This window comes from Stegostoma tigrinum, chromosome 2, assembly GCF_030684315.1.
Source record: "Stegostoma tigrinum isolate sSteTig4 chromosome 2, sSteTig4.hap1, whole genome shotgun sequence".
In the NCBI taxonomy this organism is placed as follows: domain Eukaryota; kingdom Metazoa; phylum Chordata; class Chondrichthyes; order Orectolobiformes; family Stegostomatidae; genus Stegostoma; species Stegostoma tigrinum.
In genome coordinates, this window is record NC_081355.1 from 88,369,028 (window position 1) to 88,394,574 (window position 25,547).

Consider the following 25,547-nt stretch of genomic DNA (forward strand, 5'->3'; position numbering starts at 1 on the left):
TGTCCCTACCCCCTGGACCCAGGAGGCCTGGGTTCAAGTCCCATCTGCTCGAGAGGTGTGTAACAACATCTCTTAACAGATAGATTAGAAAAATAGGTTAAATAAGAAAGAAAAATGTAGGTCTTTGCCTCCCCTTCAGGCAAGATAAGACACAATTGTTTAGTAATGTTTTAGTCCATCGAAATAATAACTGACTGGGGAGATATTATTATTTAATGGTTTTAATTGTATGTTAAAACAATCAAATGAAATGTATAAATACAATTCCTATCTTTACCCTTTTCATCTTTAATTTGTAATGCAGTCAAAGCATTTCTGGTCATTTTATGAGAATGTATAAAGATTTAGTGTGTGACAAACTGCTTAAATGTATGTTTTTGATAACTAATTTTGTTTCTGTTGATATCACTGCTATCTTGTTAGAGACCCTGTCTACCTACTAGCGATACTCAAAAGATGAAAGTATCTGGTGGGAAGAGACTCAGTCCTCCTCAAAATCTCCTACTCAGATTTAAGAAAGTGCAAGAGTGCAATGCGGGTGCTGGATGCAATCGTTGGTTCGGCTAACACTTTGAATTAGTGGATCCACCAACTATAGTTCTTGCTATCTCCGAACACTTTATCTGTATTTGAGATTTATTCAAATGCAGATCATCAGATGTTGTTCCCCTCACAAAGATGACACAATTTCCCGATTTGCACCGGTTGTGCCCCGCACAATGATGGCGTCCCAACCTGGTCTCCTCCACGTCCGCGACCCGGCATCCGCTGCGGAGCGGAAGTTAAACAGGCGCTTTTTGGAGGAGACATGTCCGGCGATACGGTTGCACTAACCCTGATGCACGGTAATGGCCGGTGACTCGGTTCTGCTTCCTCTGTCAGAAGGGGTAGCGAAGGAGCCTTGTGCAGGGTCCGGTTGATGGAGGGAGCGGGTAATCTATGAGCACCAGGAGCTGCAGAGCCCGGGCAAGCTCTGTCTGTGTCTGCACACTCAGCCTGTCTGCATTCACTGTTAATTAGCAAAGTGAGTTGGCTTCAGTCATCCTGCAGCCCAGCCCAGCCGTTCATCTACAGTATACCTGCCATCTCAGTGATCGAGGGGCAGAGGAATCTCTGATACATCTCTTCATGGACTATAAAACACTGCCTTATACTGTGATGGAGACAGATTCAATCGGGAATGATATAATTATCTGAAGAAGAAAATAAATGGTGGGGTTTCATGGAAAGGGCTGGGAGTGGAACAAATTTGCTGCTGCAGAGTTATGGACGTACAGGCCTGAACGGTCTCTTGTAATTTCTCTGAATATGGGAATATAATTCTGCATTTTTATAGCACGTGAGACATTGTGGCATAAAACTATGGGAGGTTTAAATGTGGATAAGAAACAGTCTGAATCCAAAGGCCTACACCTCATTGTGTATGCTGTATGCAACAATTAAATGTAATGCAAATTATATGCAAATAGATTAATTTCATCTGTTTATTAGGATACTGCAGAGTGCCTTTTCAGAAGCTGGAATATGTTTACTGTTGTATTTATATTTCATTCTTAGGTAGTTCAAAGCACAAGATTGAAATTTCTGCTGTACAGGAAGGATGTGAACCTACATTGCAGGACATGGCAACTGTTATTGCTCAAGTTACTGGAGTACCCCAGCAACTGCAGAAACTAATCTTTAAAGGTAATCATGACACATTGGAAAGATGGGCAGTGCATGAAATAATTTATCATCCACGTTGTGACTATCTAATGGTCTTGTGATACAAAAGTTCCACAGATTTGACACATTAGATAATTTTTTGCATTAGTACAATTTGGTATACTCTCAAGTCAAAAGCTTTTAGCAGTCTAGCCAGTTTGTAACCTTGGTTTGATATTTGATCTGGACATGAACTTCTGATCGTGCAGTTGCACATCATTGATAGGATTGGCATTTATTGCCCTTTTCTAATTGCACTCAAGCAGAAAGTGGTGTGTGATCTTCTTGAAATGTTACTGTCCATTTGGCATGGACCCCACTCCAGTGCTGTTGGCAAAGGAACTCCAGGATTTTCACTTGTGACCATGAAAGAACAGCAATATGGTTCCAAGTCGGGATGGTGTCTCAGGTGAAGTTCCCATGTATCTGCTGCCATTTCCTCTGAGGTGGTACAGGTCACCTGTTTGTATGGTGCTTCTGAAGGAGGCTTGGCAGGCTGTGACAGTTTTTTTTTGTAGATTGTATACACTACTGCTGCTGTGCTCTGGTGGAGGGACTGTTATTGGAGCCTCAGACATCCAGGCAACTGCAAATTAATCAGTCAAGACTCCAAACTTATTTTTAGATAGCTAGGCTATGGTGAGTTTGGAAGTAAATTACCTCAGATTTCCCAGCCTTTGACTTGCGTTTGCATTTATTGCTGCTGGCCCACTTCAGTTTCTGTATGTGTCAGTAAAGTGATTGTGTCTGTGCCTGAGTGAGTCGTAGACCAAGAGTACTTGTTGTTCTTTTTGTAGTAGCAATGTTCACGGATAAGCAAAAAAATGGCAGGGCTTCTTCAACTTTGATGTGGGAACTCCAGGATGATGCTCATATCCTGGATAACCATTTATGCTGCAGGTGTCATTAGTTGTAGCAGCTTAAATTCTGGGTTTCAGAGCTACAATGTGATCATGCTGCAGCTAGAAGTTGTGTAGGGAGAGAGTGAATAGGTGACCACTAAGTAATCAAAAAGGAACAGGCAGATAGTACAGTTTTCAACTAATATCTAATTCTGGAATCTAATATGGCAGATGGCTCTTGCAGCATTCTCCAGATGAGTGGAGGCTTAGCTGCACAGGGTGGTATAAAGACAGAAAAAGCCAAGTGATAGATGATTTGATAGGGGAATAGAAAAATGTTTCTGAACCACAAGTGTGACAGTGTGTTGCTTCTTTGGTGCTGTAATGAAGGATGTCACTAAGTAATTGTACAGCACCCTGAAGGGGGAGGATGAACAGCCAATAGCCAGACTCCATGCTGGAACCAATGACATGAGTCGTCCTACAGCCTGAGCATAGGGAACTGGGTAGAAAATTAGTAAGTAGGAACGCAAAACGTAATAATTGTACGTTACTCCCAGTGCTATCTGTAAATGAGTACAGAACTAGGATAGGACAGATGAATGCATACCTGTAAAGGTGGTGCATAAGGAAGGGCTTTAGATTCTTGGAATGTTGTAATTAGCTCTGAGAAACAAGGAAATTGTAAAGCTGGATTATTTGCACCTGAACAGAGCCGGGACTGAGTTCCTTCCAGGACATTTTGCTAGTACTATTGGAGAGGGTATCAGAGAGGAATACTATAGTGCAGAAAGCATTGGGAAAGATAGATAGTGGTCAGAGTAAATAGAGAGGAAATGTTTCTCACATGAAATGATTGAGAAAGAGAGGGTACAGGTTTACAGCAATTAGTAAAAGAAGTGAAAATGATATGAGGAAGAATCATGTTACATAGCAAATAATTAGATTCTGGAATATGCTGCCTAAGAGCCTGATAGAGGCAGATTCAGTTGAGAATGTTAGATGGTTATTTGAAAAGGAAGAATCAGCAGGAAGAGAAAGCAAGTGAATCGTACTAGGTGAGATGCTCATTGGAAGAGCTGGTGCAGACTGTTATGTTGAATGACCCCTGCGCCAATCTGTGGAAGACCCAAGGGTGGGGTGTCAGCAATAGTGGTACCATAAAGACATGAATACTTGAATGTCAAGGAGAAATATCTAGATTCCTCCTTTTTGGAGACAATCATTGCTTGGCACCTGTGGGCCTCTAATTTCACTTAGCAGTTATCAGCCTGCACCCAAGCTTGAATGTTATTCAGCTCTTGTCGTGTGAGAGTATGGACTGTTCAGTACGTGAGCACTTCACCCCTGTCTCAGCTGATCTACTGAAATCCTTATCTGTCTTTTGTTACTTCTAGGCTCAGCAATTCCAATACACTTCTCGCCATTTTCCCATATTCTACCCTCTGTCAAGTTGCGGTCATCCAATGTTCTGCAGGTTATGTCTTAACTCTCACTAAAGTCAGTCCCCTATTACTGCCGTTTTCTCTGAAGCTTTGACTTTAAAATGTTTTGAATTCTGATTTTGCAAGTGAGTTTGACCTGTTGGCATTCATTTGCTGAATTCACATTCTTCATGTAAATTAGAAACTACTGCCACCTGAGCATAGACCTCTGTGCATGTCATCAGGCCCTCACTCTCTTCCATTGCTACCCAAGCAACTGTAGTTTATACCCTGAGCAAATCCCATTCATCACCCTCATGTATTACTTTAAATCTTTATCACTTTATGTTCAAATAGCAGCTTTATCAATGTAGTATATTGCACGTGTCTTTCCATATGATAACTTTGTAGAAACTTAAATGTGTCTATTTGAACTTGTGTGTAGTGGGGCAGACCCACATCAACGCATTCCTGGTAACCTACTGGATTATTTTACCACATGACTTGGAATTGCAATTATAATTAAACAGGTTAGAATCCTTCAAAATACTTCAAGACAGTGGCTGTCCAGTGGGCACTAAGTTCGGATTTATGATTTTGTACTTAAGGTTAACTTCTTCAGAATTTAACAGAATAACAAAGATTTGAAATCCCTGTCGACATAAAGCAATTTAATTAGCAAACTTGGAAGTATGTGTAAAAGTAGCCATTCGAAAATACTTGGATGGACAAAGAGATTAAACTATCCAATTCAGTATTAGGGGAGGAGACTCAAACCACATCAACTCGATTTTAAGTTTGCTCTTCTGTCTGAAAGCAAAGACACATTAAGATACTTGCTGCTTGGCTATAAAATCGCTCCTGCCAAATCGCTGAGATAACAAGGTGTAGAGCTGGATGAACGCAGCAGGCCAAGCAGCATCAGAGGAGCAGGAAGGCTGACGTTTTGGGCGTCGACCCTTCTTCAGAAATAGGGCAGGGGATGGTGCTTCTGAAATAAATAGGGAGAGAGGGGGAGGTGGATAGAAGATGGATAGAGGAGAAGATCGGTGGAGAGGAGACAGACAGGTCAAAGAGGCGAGGATGGAGCCAGTAAAGGTGAGTAGATGTAGGAAGGGGATAGGTTAGTCCAGGGAGGATGGACAGGTCAAGGGGGTGAGATGAGGTTAGGTGGGAGATGGGGTGGGTCTTGAGGTGGGAGGAGGGGATAGATGGGAGGAAGGACAGGTGAGGGAGGCGGGGACGAGCTGGGCTGGTTTTGGGATGCAGTGGGGGAAGGGGAGATTTTGAAGGTTGTGAAGTCCACATTGATACCATTGGGCTGCAGGGTTCCCAAGTGGAATATGAGTTGCCGTTCCTGCAACCTTCGGGTGGCATCATTATGGCACTGCAGGAGGTCCAGGATGGACATGTCTTCTGAGGAATGGGAGGGGCCGTTGAAATGGTTTGTGACTGGGACGTGCAGTTGTTTATTGCGAACCAAGTGTAAGTGTTCTGCAAAGCGGTCCCCAAGCCTTCGCTTGGTTTCTCTGACGTAGAGGAGGCCACCTTGTTTTCTCAGATTCTCCAGCACCTGCAGTTCCTACGATCCCTGCCAAATGACTGTCTCGTCTGATTTAACTGATTGTTTAACTGAAACGCAAGCACTTAAAAGAGCCTCTCTAAATTCTCTGACTCTACTTGTTGTATTTGGGTACCAGAAGTTACCTTGCACCACTCTAAGGAACTTATTGTCCACAGTATATTTACATCCGAGAGAGCAGTACATGGCAAATAGCTTTGTGAGACCTTACAACTCGTGGAAGTTGGTTAAAGGTTATACTGTCTGATGTACTCACGATGTAGGGCTTTTGTGCTGACTACTATAAAAACTTTTCACACTTTTTTAATTTGTCTTTGGGATTTTGGTAAGACTGATGGACTAGCATTATGAAACTGAAGTCACATGTCGAGTAGATAATATCATAAGATCACAGAACGGTTAAGGCGTAGAAGGCAGCTATTTGGCCCATCAGTTCCACCTGTTCTATTACGTTGTGCCAATTTTCTGCCCTTTCCCCATATCCCTGCACACCATTTGAGTCCAAATAATCCTCCAATGCCCTCTTAAATGCCTCATTTGAACCTGCCTCCACATTTCCAGGCAGTGCATTCCATACCCTGATTACCCGCTGTCTGAGAGAGCTTTTTCTTGCATCGCCCTTGCTTTGTTTTTATGCCCCTTGAAACCTAGATCTGTGCCCTCATCCTTTTTATCAGTTATGAGTGGGAACAGCCTCTCCCTATCTACTCTCTCCAGCCTGCTCGTGATTTTGTAAACCTATGTCCAACGTCCTGTCAGTCCTCTGCTGTCTGAGGAGAATAGTCCCAACTTCTTCAATCTGTCTTCACGAATGAAGTTTCTCATTCCTAGAACCATTCACTTCCTTACCTCTGTACTCCATGCTCCTATTAATAAAGCTGAGAAGGCTGCATTTTGTTAATTGCTCTCTCCACCTGTTATGCCGCTCAATAATTTATGGTCCCTCTGCTACTGCATCCTGTTTAGGTTTGTACCTTTATTTTATATTGTCTATCAGTACAATAAAGTACATCACCTCACATTTATAATAAAACAATAAGAAATAGGTACAGGAGTAGGCCAGTCACCTCTTGAGCCTGTTCTGCCAATCGGTAGGCTTGTCGTTGATCAGACATTCCTCATGTTTACTTTCTTGCCCTTGCTCCATAATCCTTGACTCTCCTTCTGATTAAGAATTTAAATATGCACAAGGACTCTGCCCCACAACACTCTATACCAAGGAGTTTCAAAGTCTCACAACCCTCTGACAGAAGAAATTCCTCCTCATCTCAGTACCCCTTTTTCTGAGACAATGCTGCCTGGTCCTGGACACTCCCATGAGGGGAAACATCCCTCAGCATTTACCCTGTCAACCCCCTTAAGAATGTTTCAATGAGATCACTTCTCATTCCTCTAAATTCAAGTGAGTGGAGTTCCAAGCTGCTCAGCTTTGGAATCTTCTATGTATTGAACTTCATCTAACACCTATCCACCCTCTTCACAAAGTTGTCAGTGTCCTTTTGGAGCTCAACACTGTCCTCAGTTTGAAGAACTGCAAAGTATTGTGTCATGTGTAAACTTTGACATTATCCCCTGCATACCAAGATCCAGATCATTAATATACATCAGGAAAAGGAAGAGTTCCGATGCTGATCCCTGGGGCACTCTCCACTACAAAACATCCATCAGCCCTTAAACTACCCATTGACATTATTTTCTTCTTCTTTTATGTTCAGGTTGCTGCTGTTGCTTTTACACCATAATGTCTAACCTGTCTTGCAGGTCTTTGTATGGTGGAGAGGAAGTTTCTTTCTCTGAAACACATTGGTGAATAAGTTGGGTTTTTATGACCTCTGTTGTTTTCTGGTGTTTGCCCACAAATTGACATTGATTTTAGAATATAACTTACTATAGTACAATTTGAACTTCTGAGCCTGAAGTCGGTCATACAGATTACCAAAAACCATAGGACACTTTAGACGCCGTATGTGTCAGTTCAAATATTGATGTATTGACTTTCAAAAAGTGTAAAAATAACTAACAACATCTTTAATTGTTTTATTCTTCTGTATCGTGTAGGCAAATCTCTCAAAGACATGGAACAACCTTTGTCCGCTTTTGGTGTTAAAAATGGCTGTAAAATAATGATGATCGGCAAAAAGGTAAAGTTGTATAACTTTTCTGTTAAAGAATTTTTACAGCAACTTGTCTAAAATATTGTTTCAAGCTTTCTAGGCGTTATTTATATATTCCTTTCTTTTTTAAAAAAAAGTACTGTTTGCTCAATTTTTTTTTTGCCTTCATTCGTCTGGTTTTCCTCAGCCATGCACTGTGTCCTTAGTCATCAGAACCGACAAATTCCTGTTCTAAGTAAGGTTCATGAGCGTGTAAGTGATCTGGCCTATTGCATCATCCCTCTTGTGTCGGGAAATACCCAGTCTATGCTTTGTATTTTGACTGTTCAACTCTCATATCTGTCTCTCTGAATAACTACAGCAATAATTACTAGATAGACAAACAGGAAGCTGGAAGAACACAGCAAGTCAGGTAGCACCTGGAGAAAAGGAGAAGCCAACATTTTGGATATTATCTTACCCAAAACGTTGACTTCCCCTTTCCTCCAGACGCTGCCTGACTTGCTGTGTTCTTCCAGCCTCCTGTTTGTACACCTTTTATTCCAGCTTCTGCACTTTTTTTTTGGTCTCTATCCAAGAATTACTTGATGTCAGCTAGAACAACAGGCATATTGAAGTGTCTTTCTGATTACATAGATTCAGTTATTTTAACACAGTTAGTCATTTTGGTAATCCATTAGCAGGATGTTAAGTCTGCATACCTCCAATTGTACATCTGCTCTGTTGTGTATGGCTAAAAGTGTGTGTGGCAGGACCTTGTAGAACTTGGATAAGTGATCTTATGTGGGAAATGTCTGGGAAGTTTATGGACAATTTCCTGGCAGGTCTGGACTGTCCACAAATGCCTCTGATTTGGAGTTAGAGATTTCGGACAGATCTGCAGTAGTTGCCTAGATAATTACCGAGGAAATGTTATATGTTATAAATGTTATATTAAGACCTAGTCTAACATCTGGTTAACCCTACAATCACTATTACTCCCCACCCCTGCTGTTATCCCTCTTGACTGCCCCCAATTACTCTCCTCCGATTTAACCCAATCATTCCCAACCCAATCTGAATACCCCAACCATCCATTCAACTCTCAATTAGTTACCTGATCACCCTTCCAACCAGATCTAACTAGCCCATTCTCAAACTGACAACCCCCTTCTGATACAACGCAACTGCCACCTCCCAGGCACCCTCTGGATCAGATTTGACTTACTGACCCTGACTTGACTACCCCCTTGACCAAACCTGACCACTGAATGCTTACATATCCTCCTCCATATCGCACCCATCTTCCCACTAACCCATTTGTTTACATTTAGACCAGATCTTTAAAATTGCTGTACAGCTACAGCTGTGAAAGTGTCTTGTTATTCCCCAACTCTGCTCTGCTCCAATGGCATTCCCCCAGGCATACTAATTTTGGGACAACTGGGATCTGAAGATGCCCAAGGAAATGTTATGACGCACAGACAAGACAGCCAAACCAAATCAGCCTTTCTACCTCTGTATTCGCAACACAGTAAAATTAAAACCTTGAAAAACTCTCAAAATTGACACCAACGGTTCCTAATGAGACTTTAAATAATCAATTCCAGACTTTGTGAATAATCAGTTTTTGACATCAGTTTGTAGCTTAAACAAAAACTCAGTTATTTATTTATAATTCAATAACTTTAGTAAGGCAAAATTAATTAACAAAGTAATCTTATTGGTCTATGCTATAAACCTAAAAACCATCATTGTTTTCAGCTCCATTCACACAAAAGGCAGTCAGATAAGCATAAATAAAAATAAATAACAAAAATGACCAGATTACTTAAGTGGTTTTCATGATACATAGCTGATGGTTTCTTGGTTGATTTTCTGAAGATACTGTTTGGCGTCACCTTTACAGTTCACTCAGATAAAGGCAGCAATACTTAAATTCGGTTTTCTATTCTATGACCTTCCAAGAGCTGCTCATAGGGGGTTAGTTTGGAAGCTTTTAGATGTTCATGCTATAGTATCAACAGCCAGATTCCTTTCCACAGAAGACACTGTTCAAAGCCCAATTCAAATTCTGACCACTCGCAGACAGACAGACCATTTCCTCCAGTTACCATTCAACGTCTCCATCTGCTTTAGCATAAGATTGCTTTCCAGACTTGCTGGAACCAATTCCCAGGTACTGACCTCATTGATAGCCAACTTCTGCTATCTGTTCATCCCTAATGATGAAGCATCTGCAGAACCTTTCCTTTAGGAGCCCAAGCTGCTTTTAATTTCCAGGTCTCTGCTCATGAATAAACTGAAGTTTGTTTGATCTGTTTTCCTTTTAACATAAGTCCAAAAGCCCTGTTTAGCTCACGGTTCCCAGCTCACTGCTCCAAGCCCAATTGATAAAAGAATAAAACAAAGATAATGAGAAAAATCTGTGCGGGCTCCATCAATATGCAGCAACATTGGTTTGGGGTGATTTTTGACTGCCATGGCAAATTCAGCAACATTGCTGCTGTTTGAAAGATCCATGCCAGTTCTCTGGGCTAAATCTTTGCATAACTGTGGGTGTATTACATTATTGTAAATTTTCAAATGAGATGTTCAACAGAACCCCAGTTGCCTCTTCCACCATTTGAAAGAGAATTTCAAAACATATGGGTACCTGTAAGGAATTCTGTTGGCAGTGTCTGGGTTGACATTCTATTTTTCACCACATTATCAGAAACAGATGTATTGATTGATCGTTTGTTAATGCTTATGGCATCTTGCTGAGTACAAAGTGGCCACTACATTTGCCTACATGAAGATACAACAAATTACTTTTTAAAAACTATCTTATCATATTTTTAAGAACTATACAAAAAAAATCACATCACTCCCTCCCCCATCAAAGTTTTCTTCTGAAGGAATCCATCCTGACCTGACCGTCATTTTCTTTCAACTTACAGAACAGTCCTGAGGAGGAAGCTGAATTAAAAAAGTTAAAGGAGCTGGAAAAATCTACAGACCAGCTCTCCCACAAACTGGAAGAAATTAATGCAGAGCTGACAGGCATTCAGAATGTGAGATAGTCCTTACTTGTCTTTGAAAATGCTGTCATTTTGCTATTCTTACAACTATATTCTCCTCCCTGTAAAAATTAAAATGCGGCTGGACTGCTCTGTGTCTGGATGCAGGTAGGATTGCCGGTGTCTTTCCAGACATTGCTGTCCCTACATTTGGATCACTGGCTGTTGTGTGGAATGTGCAATTAAAGTTGCACTCCTTTCAGGGCAGCTGAGTATCTTGACTAAAATTACTCTCATGCTATTCTTGTGTACTGATCATAAACTGTTCAACTTTTCTGGTAATGATTGGATACATTATCTCAGTTGGCTTGGGGACTCCAAATCTGTTAAATGTGGGAGCACGGTATTGGGAAGGTTCAGACATTTATATTATCGGAACACACTAAATATTATGATACAGAGTGTTGTTTCTTAGTCTATGCTTAATGGATTTTTGCTGTTTTAACTTTCTTAGTAATTGTTTTGGAAAATCACTCGTGAATATTGTGTCTCTCAATAGCTCAGTATTGAAATGTAAGTGCCAAGCTAACCTTTCAGGTTATACTACTGAATTTCATTTTTGCTGTTGGGCATATTTCATTTGGCCTCAATTTCTAGTCTGGGAATATTAATTAATGTAGCTCAGGACAGGACGGGACTCAGTTGTTATTTTACATTGACATGCTAACATTTACCATCTTGAGTTATTTTTAAAAATTTGTTCATGGATCTGGGCATCGCTGGCTAGGCCAGCATTTATTGCCAATCCCTAATTATCCTTGAAATAGTGGTAATGGTTTTTTTTTTGACAAAGTCCTATGTAAAAGATTAATGTGTAAAATTAAAGTGCATTGGATTGGGAGTAATGTATTGAGATGGATAGAAAATTGGTTCACAGACAAGAAATGAAGAGGAGGAATAAAAGGGTCCTTTTCTGAATGGCAGACAGTAACTAGTCTGGTGCTACATTAATTAATTTGTGTCTTTGTGCTTTCTTTCTGCATTAAAATAACGCCATCCCTTTGGGGTGTAGTTTAATTCAGTCTCGCCTCTAGTTTATCTGAACTCATTAAAAAAAACCTTTTAAGAGGTAGTAACTCACCCTACAACCAGTCTGAAGTGGATGGCTTTTCCAGGCTGTACTCCTGTAATTTTTTTGGTGGCAAAGTCCCATAGAAGCCAGGCTCACTTGATGGCAGAGATGCTACCCAGCATGCCAGGTTCTACAGAACTCTGAGCCAGTGGATTGAGATACTGGGACATTTGCAATACATGTTAATAATTTAAATGAGGGAACTAAATGCAATAACTCAACATTCAGATGACACAAAGCTGGATGGAAGACTGCGCTGTGAATGTAGAGATGTTGCAGTGTCATTTACACAGGTTGAGTGAGTGGGCAAATGCATAGTACCTGCAGTATAACGGTTAAATGTGAGGTTATTCACTTTGGTAGCAAAAATAGGAGGGCAGATTATTATTTGAAACGTTATTAATTGACAGAGGGGAATGTTTAATAAGCCCTGGACTGTCCTCATGCAGTAGTCACTGAAAGTAAGAAGGCAAACTATATGGCACAGGAGTGAGAGGGATTTAGGTGTAGCAATAACACACAGGTAAGAGACTAAGAATAGGAGTACTGTGATGAGTAACTCTCAACCTGACTCCCCAGTGTCTGTCCACCATCTACAAGGCACAAGTCAGGAATGTGATGGAGTACTCCCCACTTGCCTGAAAGGGTGCAGTTCCAACCATGTTTATGAAACCTGACACCATTCAGGACAAAGCAGCCTGCTTGATTGGCTCAACATCCACAAACATCCACCCCCTCCACCATCAACACTCGGTACACACTGCTGCTACTACCTCCAAGATGCACTGCATTTATTCAGCAAAGATCCTCAGCACCTTCCAAATCCATCTTGGCACCAGATACATGGGAGCACCACCAACTGCAAGCCACTCACCATTCGGACTTGGGAATATATCACCATTCTTTCACTGTCACTGTGTCAAAATGATGGAATTCCCTCCCCAAGGGCATTGTGGGTTAATCTACATGTGGGTTAATCTACAGAACATGGACTGCAGTCATTCAAGAAGGCAGCTCAACCCCACTTTCTTGAGTGCAACAAGGGATGGTAATAAATGCTGGCCAGTCAGTGACCCCCATGTCCCATGAATGGATAAAAAATGTCTTGCTGCAATTATGCAGGGCATTGCTGAGGCCACACACGAAATATTATGTGCCGTTTTGGTCTCCTTATCTGAGGAAGGATGTTGTTATGGAGGGAGTTTAGCAAAAGTTTACCAAATTCATTCCTGGGATGGCAGACTGACATTATAAGGAGGTTGAGTTAATTAAGGTTGTATTGTGGGGTTTAGAAGAATGAGACAGGATCTTATAGAAGCCTATAAAATTCAAAGATGGATAGACAGGCTAGATGTGGGAAGGATGTTCCCAGTGGGTGGGGATCCAGAACTAAGGTTCATAGTTTAAGGATAAGGGGGGGCGAACCTTGTAGGACTGAGATGAAGAGAAACTTCTTCACCCAGAGAGTGGTGAGCCTGTGGAAATCAATAACACAGAAAGTGGTTGAGGCGGAAACATTGTGTTTTCAAGAAAGAAGTAGATGCAGCTCTTGTGGCTGAAGGGATATTGAGAGGAGGGCGGGATTAGGGTATTAAGCTCGGTGATCAGCTATGATTGTATTGAATGGCAGAGCAAGCTGAGGGATTAAATGGCCTTGTCCTACTCCAGATTCTATGTTTGTACGTTTAGCAAAACTCCTGATGAGTGCAGGGCAAAAAGCTTCAACAAGTTTTTTTTAATTCTCAGCAATACGCAAGTAGTGATTCACACCTAATGTAATAAAACTACATAAAATCTTTACACTTGATCATGTTTTAAAAGGGTTAAGGGTCCTTAGATCTGATGCAGAATTATGGCTGCACATTTTTGGTAGTTTCCTGCAATGTTAAGGATTTGGTTTAACTTGCAACATTGGATGTATGAAACATGATATATAGGTATAAAATAATTTGTGCTGAGGTTTTGTTTTGTTGCCATCCAGGGGTTCCTAGCCCGAGATCTTCAATCAGCTGCATTAAGCAAATTAGAGAAGAAGGTGAAGACCACATCTGAACAGTGTATGAAGTTTCTTGAACAGATTGATGCTATGGTGGGTGAGAGAAAATTACAGATATGTACAAATTGTATAAATAGAATTTGTGTTTTTGGAGAAAGAAGTTAACTGAAAATTTGTGTTTTTCTCATTAGTCTGCAGTGTCCATTTTAATGAATTCCAGTTCTCCTTAAAAAGAGTTCACAATTTTTGATAACTTATTTCAAAGGTTTTTTTTTTCTGAAAGTTGTTCAATCCAGAACTTCGGAAAATTATATTTCAAGCATTTGCAAGTTGATGATTAAACTTTCTTCAGCAATGAATACCAGCCTGCAATATATTTTAATCAAGATATAAACGATATATTGCTGTCAAATTTAGATGTAGCTAAATGTAACAGCCAGCTTATTTGAACAAGTAATACTCTGATCATTTCTTGAGGCTCTGTGATATGTTTGTAGTTGATTTTGAGGATAGTGCTTCGATGAATGAAAAGTGATCTTGTGGAAATTTAAAAATTTTTTATTTGGTTTAACAGGGTGGATGTAGATGGGGTGTTTCTCCAAGCTGGTAAGTTTAGAACCAGAGGACAGAGTTTCACCATAGGGGATTGGCACTTTAAGACTGACATGAGGCTGGTGAATCTTTGGAATTCTCTATCACAGAGGCTGTGGAAGCTTATTCATTCAACTAGTTCAAGACACAAATCACTTAAGATTTCTGGATACTGAAGACATCTTGGGCTGCAGGGATAGTGTAGGAAAGTGGCGTTGAAGTAGATGTTCAACGATGATTTAATTGAATGGCACCGTGTTCCCAGTATTAAACTCTAATTCCTTCTTATTCAAAACACAATAAACTTAAAATGGTCTCACAATGATGTGAATGAATGTAGTTGATCCTTGTGAAACGACTGGTTCAGTAGCATTTGTCCATGTTTAAAAAGGATTTGTGCCACTTTTTTTATTCCTTTAGACATCATTCACAGTTGAAAACACATGGTGAGGGAGAAACTCAAGAACCATGATCAATTCATCCATCAATTTGGTTGTGTAGACTCATATTAAAATTTTAATTATTTAGTACAAACCTGCTTCTGCTGTATCAAGGCACCGTAAAATGTACAGATAGGAGCAAGAAGTTATAAAGAAAAATAGACCTGTGTGTGGACAAAACCAGCATATTTAATGCAGTGTAGGGAAGGTCAAATTAGAAAACCTTCTCAATGGTGAGAATTGGGAGCTGTAGATGTACAGGAGTACAAAAAGTAATGAGCAAGACAAATTGAACTTCCGCCTTCAACTCAAAAGGGATAAAATTCTATAATGAAGAAATAATGGTTCAGTTTTACAGCCCTTCTCCAATTAAATCTGGTCCTGATATTCCAATAGGAAGATAGTCATTGTGACTTAGGAGCATGTGGGAATTGCCCAGAAAATTGAAATTTCATTGGGGCATATAACCTAGCATCAGGAAACCCCACAGAAGTCTCCTACTTTGAGTCTGAGACTTTGGATCGTTCTGACTTTCTTAAACTCAATAATTGCCCACCGAGGATTAAAATCTGTTTTATCATTGAATTGAACTATTGACTCACTGCTGACTTCCTGATCTGATCCCCCCCACCCTCACCACCCTGTTAGATTATCACGTATCCAATTCTGAGGGGAAAACCGGATCATTGTATGCATCTACTTTGTACCAGTCTTTGGACATATTGACTCAGGGGTTATGTGCATTATTTCATCAGAATGCTACTAGGACTTAAGAGTTAAATCAGGAGGGCAAGTGCATTTGACTTATTTTCCCTTAGTTTACAATATTGAGGGAAGTTCAAATTGAGTAATAGAGCATTCAATTGAGGGCATAGATAAACTATTTTCTCTTGTGTAATCTAGTGCAGTGTGGTATAATACTAAAATTAGAGATAGACAAGAATTGATATCAGGCAGTACAACTTCACACAAGATGTAGTGCAAATCTGAAACTTTACTAAAAGGAAGTGGGCTATTGGAAATTTAAGACTCCGATTAGTACATTTTTTGTCAGATAAAGCTATCACAGGATATGGAGCAAAGGTGGATAATTAGATGTTGAGGTACATATCCTGCATGATTCATAATCTTGATTTTTGTTTTGAAGCATTTTGGGTAGAAATCTTCTCTAAGTGCAACCAATGCTGTATGGCCCCAGTCTGAGCTAATAATGACTATGAATGCCGAAGAAAGATGCGCTTGAAAGATCCTGGAACATAATATTTACCAAACTTCATGAGATCACCCAGTATCGTAGTGCGCTGTCCTCTCCAATAGGAAATTCCAGACCACGTTTAAATTGTAAACATGCTAAATCAAATTTGTGCATTTGTACTGTTTCTTCCTTGCAAGTAAAATATTTTGAATTTATTTTCAAGAGTTTGCCTGATGACTTTAGTGACTGCAGACATAGGAGGAAAGGTCTAGTAAAGAATGTACAGGTGAGTTTGTCTTGTATATTGGAATTTGAGATGTTTCAGATGTTTGAAAGTCAGACTCACTCCCATACTGTGTTTTGAGTGTAGTTGGTACCCAATTTAATTGATAATGGCACCTTCCCTTACAACTAGCGAAGGTGCAACATCCGCCATTTACCTCCTCCCTCCCCAGTATCCAAGGGCCCAAACATACCCTCCAGATGAAGCAACACTTCACCTGCACTTCCCAGAACCTAGTCTACTGCATTACTGCACACAATGTGGTATTCTCTACATTGGGGAAACAAAGCAGAGATTGGGTGACGGCTTGGCAGAACATTTACGTTCTGCTCACAAAAAAAGACCCTGAGCTTCCAGTTGCCTGCAACTTTAACACACCCCTGTTCACTGGCCAACATCTGTGTCTCTGGCTTGCTGCAGTGTTCCAGCGAAGCTCAATGCAAGCTGGAGGAACACCACCTCATTTTCTGCTTGGGAACCTTGCAGCCCTCTGAACTCAATATCGAGTTTAATTTTAGGGCCTAAACTCTCCCATGTCCTAATCCCCACAGGCCATGTTACCACATACCCTACTATTACACACTACCTATTGTTAGTCACTAACAGTCCCATTAACAGCTATTCAAAGATTGGTATCAGCTCCTTTGTCTATCCCACTGTTCTCTCTCCTTGGGCTCTATCCTATCATTTACTTCCTACCCCATCCCCCTCCCTATTTTCTGCATATAAGCTGACGTTTTCCCAGTTACCATCAGCTCTGAGAAAGGGCCACTGGACCTGAAACGTTAACTCTGATATTTTCTTCAGAGATGCTGTCAGACTGGGGTGGCACAGTGATTAGCACTGCTGCCTCACAGCGCCAGGGACCTGGATTTGATTCCACCCTCGGGCGACTGTGTGGAGTTTGCACATACTCCCCGTGTCTGCGTGGGTTTCCTCCAGGTGCTCCGGTTTCCTCCCACAGTCCAAAGATGTGCAGGTAGGTGGATTGGCCACGATAAATTGCCTGTAGTGTTCAGGGTTGTTTAGGTCAGGTGGGTTATAGGGGGATGGGATGCTCTGAGGGTCAGTGTGGACTTGTTGGACCAAAGGGCCTTGTCCACATTGTAGGGACTCTATTAAAAAAATGAGCTTTTCCAACAACTTCTGTTTTTGTTCCTGTCATTAATTTAAATTAGATTGTACTCTCAACTTTTGTCTCTTGTAAACAACTAAACAAAACAAATGTGTATGACCACTTATTTAATCAATCTATATTTTTAGTGGTTTATAATTTTTATAAATTTACTACACTTTGTAGGGTTTTTTAAATAAAAATCTGAAACATTGACAAGTCAAAATTTGAACAGTGGGTATTTTGCTGCAATTTAGTCAAATCCATTAGCTGCAAGCAGATGTGTAAATGGTTTAAATATAAATCCCCCAACATACATAATTGAGAAGTCTGGAAAGATCAGATTTGATGCTCTGTTAACCAGCCTGAGACTAGCTAAGTGTCGGGTCTGTCTAGGTAATAGCTGGTTTACATTTCCTGGCCAGAGTTTCCAGCTCTAATAGCATGAAATTGTTATGTATGAGCAGTCCAAATGGTTGAACTGAATGTTTAGAGTGTGGGTGACAACACCATACTGTTAACTGCCGATAGGTTTGAAATGCCCTTGAAGCCTGAAGTACAATGTAGGGGCACGTTGTACTTACAAACATGCTCTTCCGTCAGGGAGGTGAATAGCGCACCAAGGTATCCCGCTAGTTCTGTCCGTAATTAAACAAATGATAAATAGACACTGCTTAACAGTTGTAAGCAGATTGCAGTCTATCCCAGATGTGGCCCAGGAAGTTGCCATCAAACATGTGTAAAACTTCTACATTTTCTCCAAGTGTGAATTTTTTCTTCTTTTGGCTGCAGAATTACTTGGCTCAGTGTGACATCATTGAAACAAATATCTCACAGGAACTAGAAAAGCTTCAATCAAAGAACCTCACTCTTGCTGACTGATTTTACAGAAAATAACAAAGGAGTATAATAGTAAGGAACCACCGCATCTAGATTTTGCTATTTTAATCTAAAGAATTATTAAATTATTCACAACCTGGTGTAAGAAATGATTTGGCGAATGGAAACTTTGTAATAAAGGTAATAGATTGCTTTCCAGGACAGTAACACATTTACTCTGATAATTACTTCCTACATCATCACATCAGAAGGCTCTTTATTACTACAAAAAGACCAGGTGAAATAAGCTTTTTTTGTATTCTAGCTGTACAATGGACTACTTGCATGTGGTAGTTAGTCAAAAGGGCATACCTTAATAAATTACTTCATTTAATTCATTTGATATGTCTAACTTATTTAACATTCCTTGGAGACATCATGAATAACTATTAAAAATATGTCTCTTAGTGAATAAGTTTAAGTGCTTATTCACTTTAGAAACAATTGATATGAGGCTGTTGTAACACACACTTCTGCTTTAAGTTTTGTGGAAACTCCCATTCTTTTTAGTTTCAAAGTATATCAGTCCATGGAGATGAGAAAAGAGATAGAGGTCTTCATGCCACTGTGGAACAAAAGATCAGTTTATGTTTAACACTGCTACCAGTAACTATGTTGGAGATGTGGACAAATCTTTGAAGGTGACAGGGTAGCTTAAGAGTTCAACTAAAAGCATAAAGAATCCTAGACTTCACAAAATTATGGAAAAGTATACAAAAACAAGGAAGTTATTAAAAATACCTGTGTAAAACACTAGATCACCCTCAAATGAATTATTGCATCCAGTTCTTGGCACCAGGAAGGAACCAAAAGGCAATAGACTCAGTGAATGATGAACCTCTTATGTAAATAGATCAGAGATGCTTGAGTTGTTCTTCTCATGAAGTTCTCTAGGTAGAATAGATGGGGAAGAATGTTCCATCATGAAAATGTATCACCAATTTCAGGTGATTTGGGATATGAAGGAACCTTTCTCATGCAATGATGGTTAGGATTTGGGTGCACTACCCAAGTGTGACCAAATAAGATTCAGGCATAGATTTCACAAGAAGGTTGAATCATTCCCTCAATCTAGAAGGTTTAAAGTGATATGCGTGGGAGCTGTTTGCAAGAACAATTCTATCCCGTGCTATCCCCCACCTTTCCGATACACTTCAATCTTCTATCTGGCTGCTGAAGGTGAACAGGAGGCTGAATGGCTGTTTCCTGTACAAACCATTTTATGATTATAAAATGCCATGACAGACATATAGCTAATAAAACATTAGGATAATATGGGTCAAATCAATCTCAAACAATTTTTTGTCTAAGCTGTGTGGATGCATTAGGTTCTAGTTCTAGAATCCATTGCTATGTGTGGACCTTGAAAGTCCAGGCAGCGGTAGGAAAAATGAAAAGAAACGTGGGGAACAAATATACAACTGCTTTCATGCATATAGTGTAGCTATTCAGATTGGCTTTACCACGCACAATGGCAGATTTGGACCTATCAGCTATAGTCATCTTGTACTATCTCAAACTTACTTTATTTGTTCCACCCAAAACCTTTACCTTTTAAATTTCAAAGATCCCTGAAGTTAGGTATGTTAATCCGTGGCAACAAGAATAACCCATGTCAAATAAGTACATTTAAAACTGAATTTACTTTCTAAGTTCCCTTTCTACAAAAACGAAATGCATAAATACACAACTAATATTATTTCAGGAGTTTATTTTTATACATTATTTTCAGTAATGGTTTTATTTATACAATTGTAATCAAGACACTTTTAAAAATAGGTAAGGTGGCCACCAATGCATATTGCCTACAGCTGACAGTGGCTTTTTAAGGTGGAAATTAACTCTTCGTTTTAGCTTTTATTACCAAGCAAGTCTGTAGCTGTATGGAAAGATCTTCTTGTGAACATATTCTACCATTTCCTTATTGTTCTGTAGCTTGTCAAATTCATAGAATGGAATCTAGATAAAACAAATTACAGGTTTTCACATCATCCTATGTAATAATTTAATAAACATGTATAAATTTGTGTAGACATTGATTGTAATTACAGGTTATCAATGTAAAAGCTCTAAGTCAGAATTACTGACAAAGCATTTTATAACCATTTGTTCAAGTATGTATCCCAAATACTTTTAGCTTTCCCAATCTCTACTCCACTAGTGTACTCACCTGTACAACATCGTAGCCCAGCAGCCGTAGTTGCCTCTGTTTGATAGCTTCCTTACCGAGTAGATTCTGAGTATTTACAGAGAACCTGCTCTGGCCATCAATGCAGAGTGCTATTCTGAAAATGATGATAATTTGAATGAATAACATAGCTCAGTAACAACAGCAACATTTATATGGTGCCCTTGACTTTTCTATGACTATGTTTTAAGGTGGATAGGGAGGGAGTTCCACAGAATGGGATTAAGTTAGTGCATGTTGAGACAGAGTAGGTTAACACATACACCTGTATCAGAACTGGGAATTTTAGGGTGGGAGAATAGCTGAAATCTTGGGTATGGCAAGCAAAATTTATAATTTTAAAGTACTTGCAGAAATTTAGGATCCAATTTGATTAGCTTTACCAGGACTACCCCAAGGTACATAGTTGATTTACTGAAACAATATCAACCAATTTATGAAGCTGTGGGTCATCATGTGACAGTGACCACATCTAACTTCATATTTTGGGATAAATTATATTAATTCAACAGAACCTTTTGTAAATTTGTCGCCCGCAAAAGGAGAAAAAAAGTTACCTGTACAACAAACACATTCCCCTTAGAAATATCATAATCCTTATAGTTTCATAACATTGCACATAACAGATACCTTCCAGATCCAGACCAGAATTAAACAAAGTACTGTGATAGCTTCCATGCTAATTACAACGTCCCTTGCAATAGTTATTCACTTCATCATGATCACTCAGATGGAAAGCCCTTTAATCTAAGTTGCTTCTGTGCCCAAACCAAAGTGACTAGTGTAGATGCCTGATTACAGTTTGCAGATGACTGCCATGTCGTTGCCTGCTCTGCACCAGATTTGCAAGCAATCCGGGCTGTTTTCAATTATCATATAGGAAACTCTGCTTGCCTTTGAATATCATCCAATCACAGCCAAATATTCCACCTCCTTCATATGTTAGAAAATAAAGTTCCATCCAGTGGTATAACCTAATTTTACACAAAAATCACCAAAGGGTATCCTGCAGAGAGGTAGGTCATGTGGAACACCAAACTTAAGACACCAACACAAAATACATGTTCTGGGAAAGACTGGGAGGCTGAAAGAGGAATGCTGAGATCAACAGAGAAAGCCAGCAAGGGGATGGGAGTAATATTTGCAAAGAAAACAATTTCAAATCTGACAACAAAGAAGCACTCCAGTAACTAGCAGCTAAGAAATCATGAAGGCTGTATATTGGAGCAAGTGAATTCAATATCAATTAGGTGAAGAGGGAAATAACTTAAAATATTAACTTTCCTTTTTCAATCTAAGCCAAACGTTTTTCAAAACTATATCAAAAGGAATGGGAGTGCACACACAAGCTACAGTAATTGACTGGCAATCACGAGCAAATCACATTTTTAAAAAACAGACAAGTTTCTGTCAAGATTAGTTTGTGTCCACTGTGCAGAAACAGCATCTTTACATTTCATCTATGCGCTAGAGAGTGAGATGGAATTTTTGGAGTCAGCAGAGGATCGTGAACTTCTAGGAGCACAGGAACAAGAGTAGGTCATTTAGTCCCTCAAGCCAGTTCTACATTCAGTGAGATCGTGGCTGATCTGTGGCCTAACTCCATACATTTGCCTTTGGCCCATATCCCTTAATACCTTTGCTTAACAAAAAATCCTTTCAGATTTAAAATTAACAACTGATCCAGCATCCACTGATATTTGTGGAAGAGAGTTCCAAGCCACTATCACCCTTTCTGCGTAGAAGTACTTCCTAATACCTCGGCTGAACCATCTCGCTCTAATTCTCAGATAATGCTCCTAGTTCTAGAATTAACAAACTATTTCCACTAGTTATCTACCCAGTCTTTTCCTGTTAATATCTTAAACTTCAATTAGATCACCCCATATCCGTTGAAACTCAAAAGAAACAGGTCTGGTTTATACAATCATTCCTCATAACTCCTAAAGTTCAGATATATAAACCTATATTGTGCCCAGATCAGCTCATTGTACTCCAAATGGAGTATAACCAGGGTTTTGTATAACTGCAGCATAACTTCTGTATCCTTGTACTCCAGTCCTCGAGGTATAAAGGCCAGCATTCCATTAGCTTTGTTGATTATTTTCTGAACCTGTCTGTGCATTTCAAAGACGCATGCATCTGAATCCAAGTCTCTCTTTAAATACATTCACTGCATTTCACTTCATACCATGCCAAAATTACTCTGATCTATCCTTTTTCAGTCCAAAATAGATAACCTCGCACATTTACACAGTTTTGCCCAGCCACATAGCATCAAATTACAACAGGATATTGACAGACTATCATTTACAGAATACAATGTTGCTTAACTTTGTGTCATCAGCAAATTACCTGAATGTTATTAAAAAATTATTTGACTAATGTCATTGGCTGGGAATTTGTTACCCGCACCGAGATGATGGTGGTGTAGCTTGAACTTCTACAATCCTTGGGGTGAAGATCTGACCCCCAGTGCTTTAAAAAAGGAGTTCCAGAATTTTCAGTCAGAGAAGGAACAACAACATACAAGTCGGATGATGTGCACCTTGGAAAGGAACTTGCAGGTGGTAGCATTCCCATGCATCTATTACCCTTGTCCTTCTATGTGATTGACAGCAACTTCCAAACCTGCAACCTCAGAGGAACCTGGATGAACCTTACTGCAGTGTATCTTGTATATGGCATATACTTCTATCATTGCACATTGGTATGGATGTTTAGTGCCAATCAAGTGTGCTGCTTTGTTCTGGATAGTGTTGAGTTTCTCAAGTGTTGCACCCATCAGTCACTCAACCCTCACCTTTCGAGTTCACATCCTTTGTCTATGTTTGGACCAAGGCTGTATTAATGGCTTATCTGGACCTTCCCTGAAGTTGTTTGTACATAACACGTTAATGGTATTGTTGTCAGCAATGTCTGGTAAATCAACTCTGCACTCTGACAAATGGACTCAAAATTCTGGAACTCCTTTTCTAAAGCACTGGGGGTCTGATCTTCACCCCAAGGATTGTAGAAGTTCAGGCTACACCACCATCATCTCGGTGCGGGTAACAAATTCCCAGCCAATGACAAATCATTAACTCTGGTTCTCTTTCAATGGATGTTGATCTGCTGAATTTGTTTTTGGTTTATATTTCTAGCATTGACTTTGCTTTTAATATTCGTCCAGACTTTGCATTAGTTACTCTTCTGAAATTGCTAACAACTTCTGGGGCTTGTATATGTGAAAATCCAGAAGCTGCCATCAGTGAAACCACTAGTTCACTCTGCAATCTCTGCAAACCAATCAAAAGTTACTGAACTGTCTGAAACATTTCTTTTTATGTTGTTAGTCTCATAGTGAAAATCTTTTAAGCTGTGCCTTTTTTTAAAGTAAGGCCTAACTAGGTTTTCAATAGCATACAACAGTCATAATTATGAAAAACAGACTTACTGTCTCTGAAAAACTAATTATATAATGGAATTATCCAGTCTCTTCACTTTCAAGTTTTTCCAGAAAGTTTTTGTTATTCAACCTTCTAGTTGAACCTCATGTATGTCTCAGTTGAGTGCTTCACTGTCTATGGTTTAACTGAGTGAAAAAAAATCAGTGCTGTTTACTTTTTGATTTGCTATGAGAAAACATGAATATAATTTAGCTATTAGGCTACTTGGTGTTACTTGGAAATCTCCTTGACCTGACAGAAGAATTACACTGGCATTGAGAAAGGTAAAATCCCAGTCTCAAAGATTGCTGGCATTTCATTTACATTTCACCTGGCTGTACTTCAGGAAAATCAACACAGAGGATATGTAATTCCTACTTTGTCTGTTTAAATTTAAAGTTTCCATTTCAGTGTGCAGTTCTTGCATCCAATTTATCATCTACGTAATGTGCCATTCTTTGCACAGTCATAATGTGAAGAATTTGGCCTTTCATCTTAAATCCAGTTGCATTTCCAGATATACAATACTAGTCATTAGATAAAATAGCACAGTTATATCTGACGTCTTTAGTGAACACTTTCAGTGGGTAACCAACTGTCTTCTATTTTGATTATGTAAAGATCAATCTTATATTCTTAAAGCATTCCAATTTTCGATAACCCTCACTGAGTGGAAAATCTCAACTAGAAATAAACAGCCATAGAAATTAGATTATCTCTTCAACTCTGATTTTTGTTTTAATTTTTTGCTGAAATAACCATTTACCACTGGTCACCCTTTCTGCTTCTTCCAGCTGTTGCAGTTTGTTTTACTAATGTTAAATCACTTACCATTGTCAAGTAGAGATTTGATTTGTAGCATGTCCAGTAACACAGATGAGAGAATCATCCTGCATTACATTTACATTCACATTTCAGACCGTTAAAGTTATTGTATTACGCTAGGTTGGTTGAAAGTTCCTTTCAGTGTAATATTTTAGCTTCCTTTCCCCAACTTTATGACCTTAAATCCTCATCCACTGTCCTTTTTTTATTCTTTTAAAGGTCATTTGTACCAATCACCTTCAGCAACAACCTGCTGATTCCATCTGAAATGCCACTAATGCTGATGACACCATCCCCTACAGAGTTAACTCTGAAAGGTGAGCTGCAATCAAAATTGTAGGTCAATGCAGACAGACCTGAGAAGGAGAACACATGGATCATTCTCTTCAAAGAAAGAACACATTCATAAAACCCCCTGAATGAGATCAACTGAAAACTGTCTATATAGTTTTGCTCCGGAATACAAACCAACTTGACTGTTTTTCAGCCTATTAAATTTTGTAATTATAGTAATGATTCAAGCTGATGGAAATGCTGGTGTAAGAATGAATTCTAACAATTTAAAGTCTCTAAATCAAGGATGAAATGCTGCAGCATTATTAAAGAGAGAAAACCCATCTCCTAGATACTCGGAGATATAATCCAACTATTGCTGTGCGGATCAGTGCATTTGGTAAGCAAAGGCTACTCTTTACACCGGAGTTCTCCAAAAGCCAGAAGTGCAATTCTTGTGCACCTCAGCGCCACGGCAAAAAATGCCTGTGAGGCCTCTGATTATCAGTCATAAATTCAATAGAGAAACAATGGCATAAATAGCCAAATAATGTGA

The 25,547-nt window shown here is 39.5% G+C and overlaps 2 protein-coding genes across 5 annotated transcripts in view; one reads left to right on the forward strand and one right to left on the reverse strand.

Moving 5' to 3' along the window:
- Nucleotides 1-733: 733 nt before the first annotated feature.
- Nucleotides 734-25,304, forward strand: bag1 (BCL2 associated athanogene 1). 2 transcript variants are annotated; one of them, XM_048523422.1, is made up of 8 exons: nucleotides 734-845; nucleotides 1,558-1,686; nucleotides 7,611-7,693; nucleotides 10,588-10,701; nucleotides 13,761-13,868; nucleotides 16,225-16,287; nucleotides 18,191-18,310; nucleotides 24,938-25,304. In XM_048523422.1, exons 1-7 carry the CDS (start codon nucleotides 809-811, stop codon nucleotides 18,278-18,280), a joined length of 624 nt encoding a protein of 207 aa, XP_048379379.1. In that variant the 5' UTR covers nucleotides 734-808; the 3' UTR covers nucleotides 18,281-18,310; nucleotides 24,938-25,304. The 2 variants fall into 2 exon arrangements, with proteins under 2 accessions (XP_048379379.1, XP_048379389.1); XM_048523432.2 differs by lacking the exon at nucleotides 734-845 and adding an exon at nucleotides 874-1,024.
- tbrg4 (transforming growth factor beta regulator 4) overlaps nucleotides 19,969-25,547 on the reverse strand; it is a 28,672-nt gene continuing 23,093 nt past the window's right edge. For all 3 annotated transcript variants that reach the window (XM_059655275.1, XM_048523410.2, XM_059655278.1), the window contains exons 6-7: nucleotides 20,448-20,562; nucleotides 19,969-20,236 (exon numbers count right to left, since the gene is read on the reverse strand). In XM_059655275.1, the coding sequence (XP_059511258.1) occupies nucleotides 20,138-20,236; nucleotides 20,448-20,562 (214 nt within the window). In that variant the 3' untranslated portion in view covers nucleotides 19,969-20,137. The remainder of the gene's footprint in view (nucleotides 20,237-20,447; nucleotides 20,563-25,547) is intronic.

What these genes read in the sequence shown, in the direction of transcription:
- bag1 (XM_048523422.1), top strand. Translation starts at nt 809, where the DNA reads ATGTCCGGCGATACGGTTGCACTAACCCTGATGCACG. An exon ending in TGCACTAACCCTGATGCACG is followed by an intron (nt 846 to 1,557) that starts GTAATGGCCGGT and finishes TTTCATTCTTAG; the next exon opens with GTAGTTCAAAGCACAAGATT. An exon ending in TTGAACAGATTGATGCTATG is followed by an intron (nt 13,869 to 16,224) that starts GTGGGTGAGAGA and finishes TTTATTTTCAAG; the next exon opens with AGTTTGCCTGATGACTTTAG.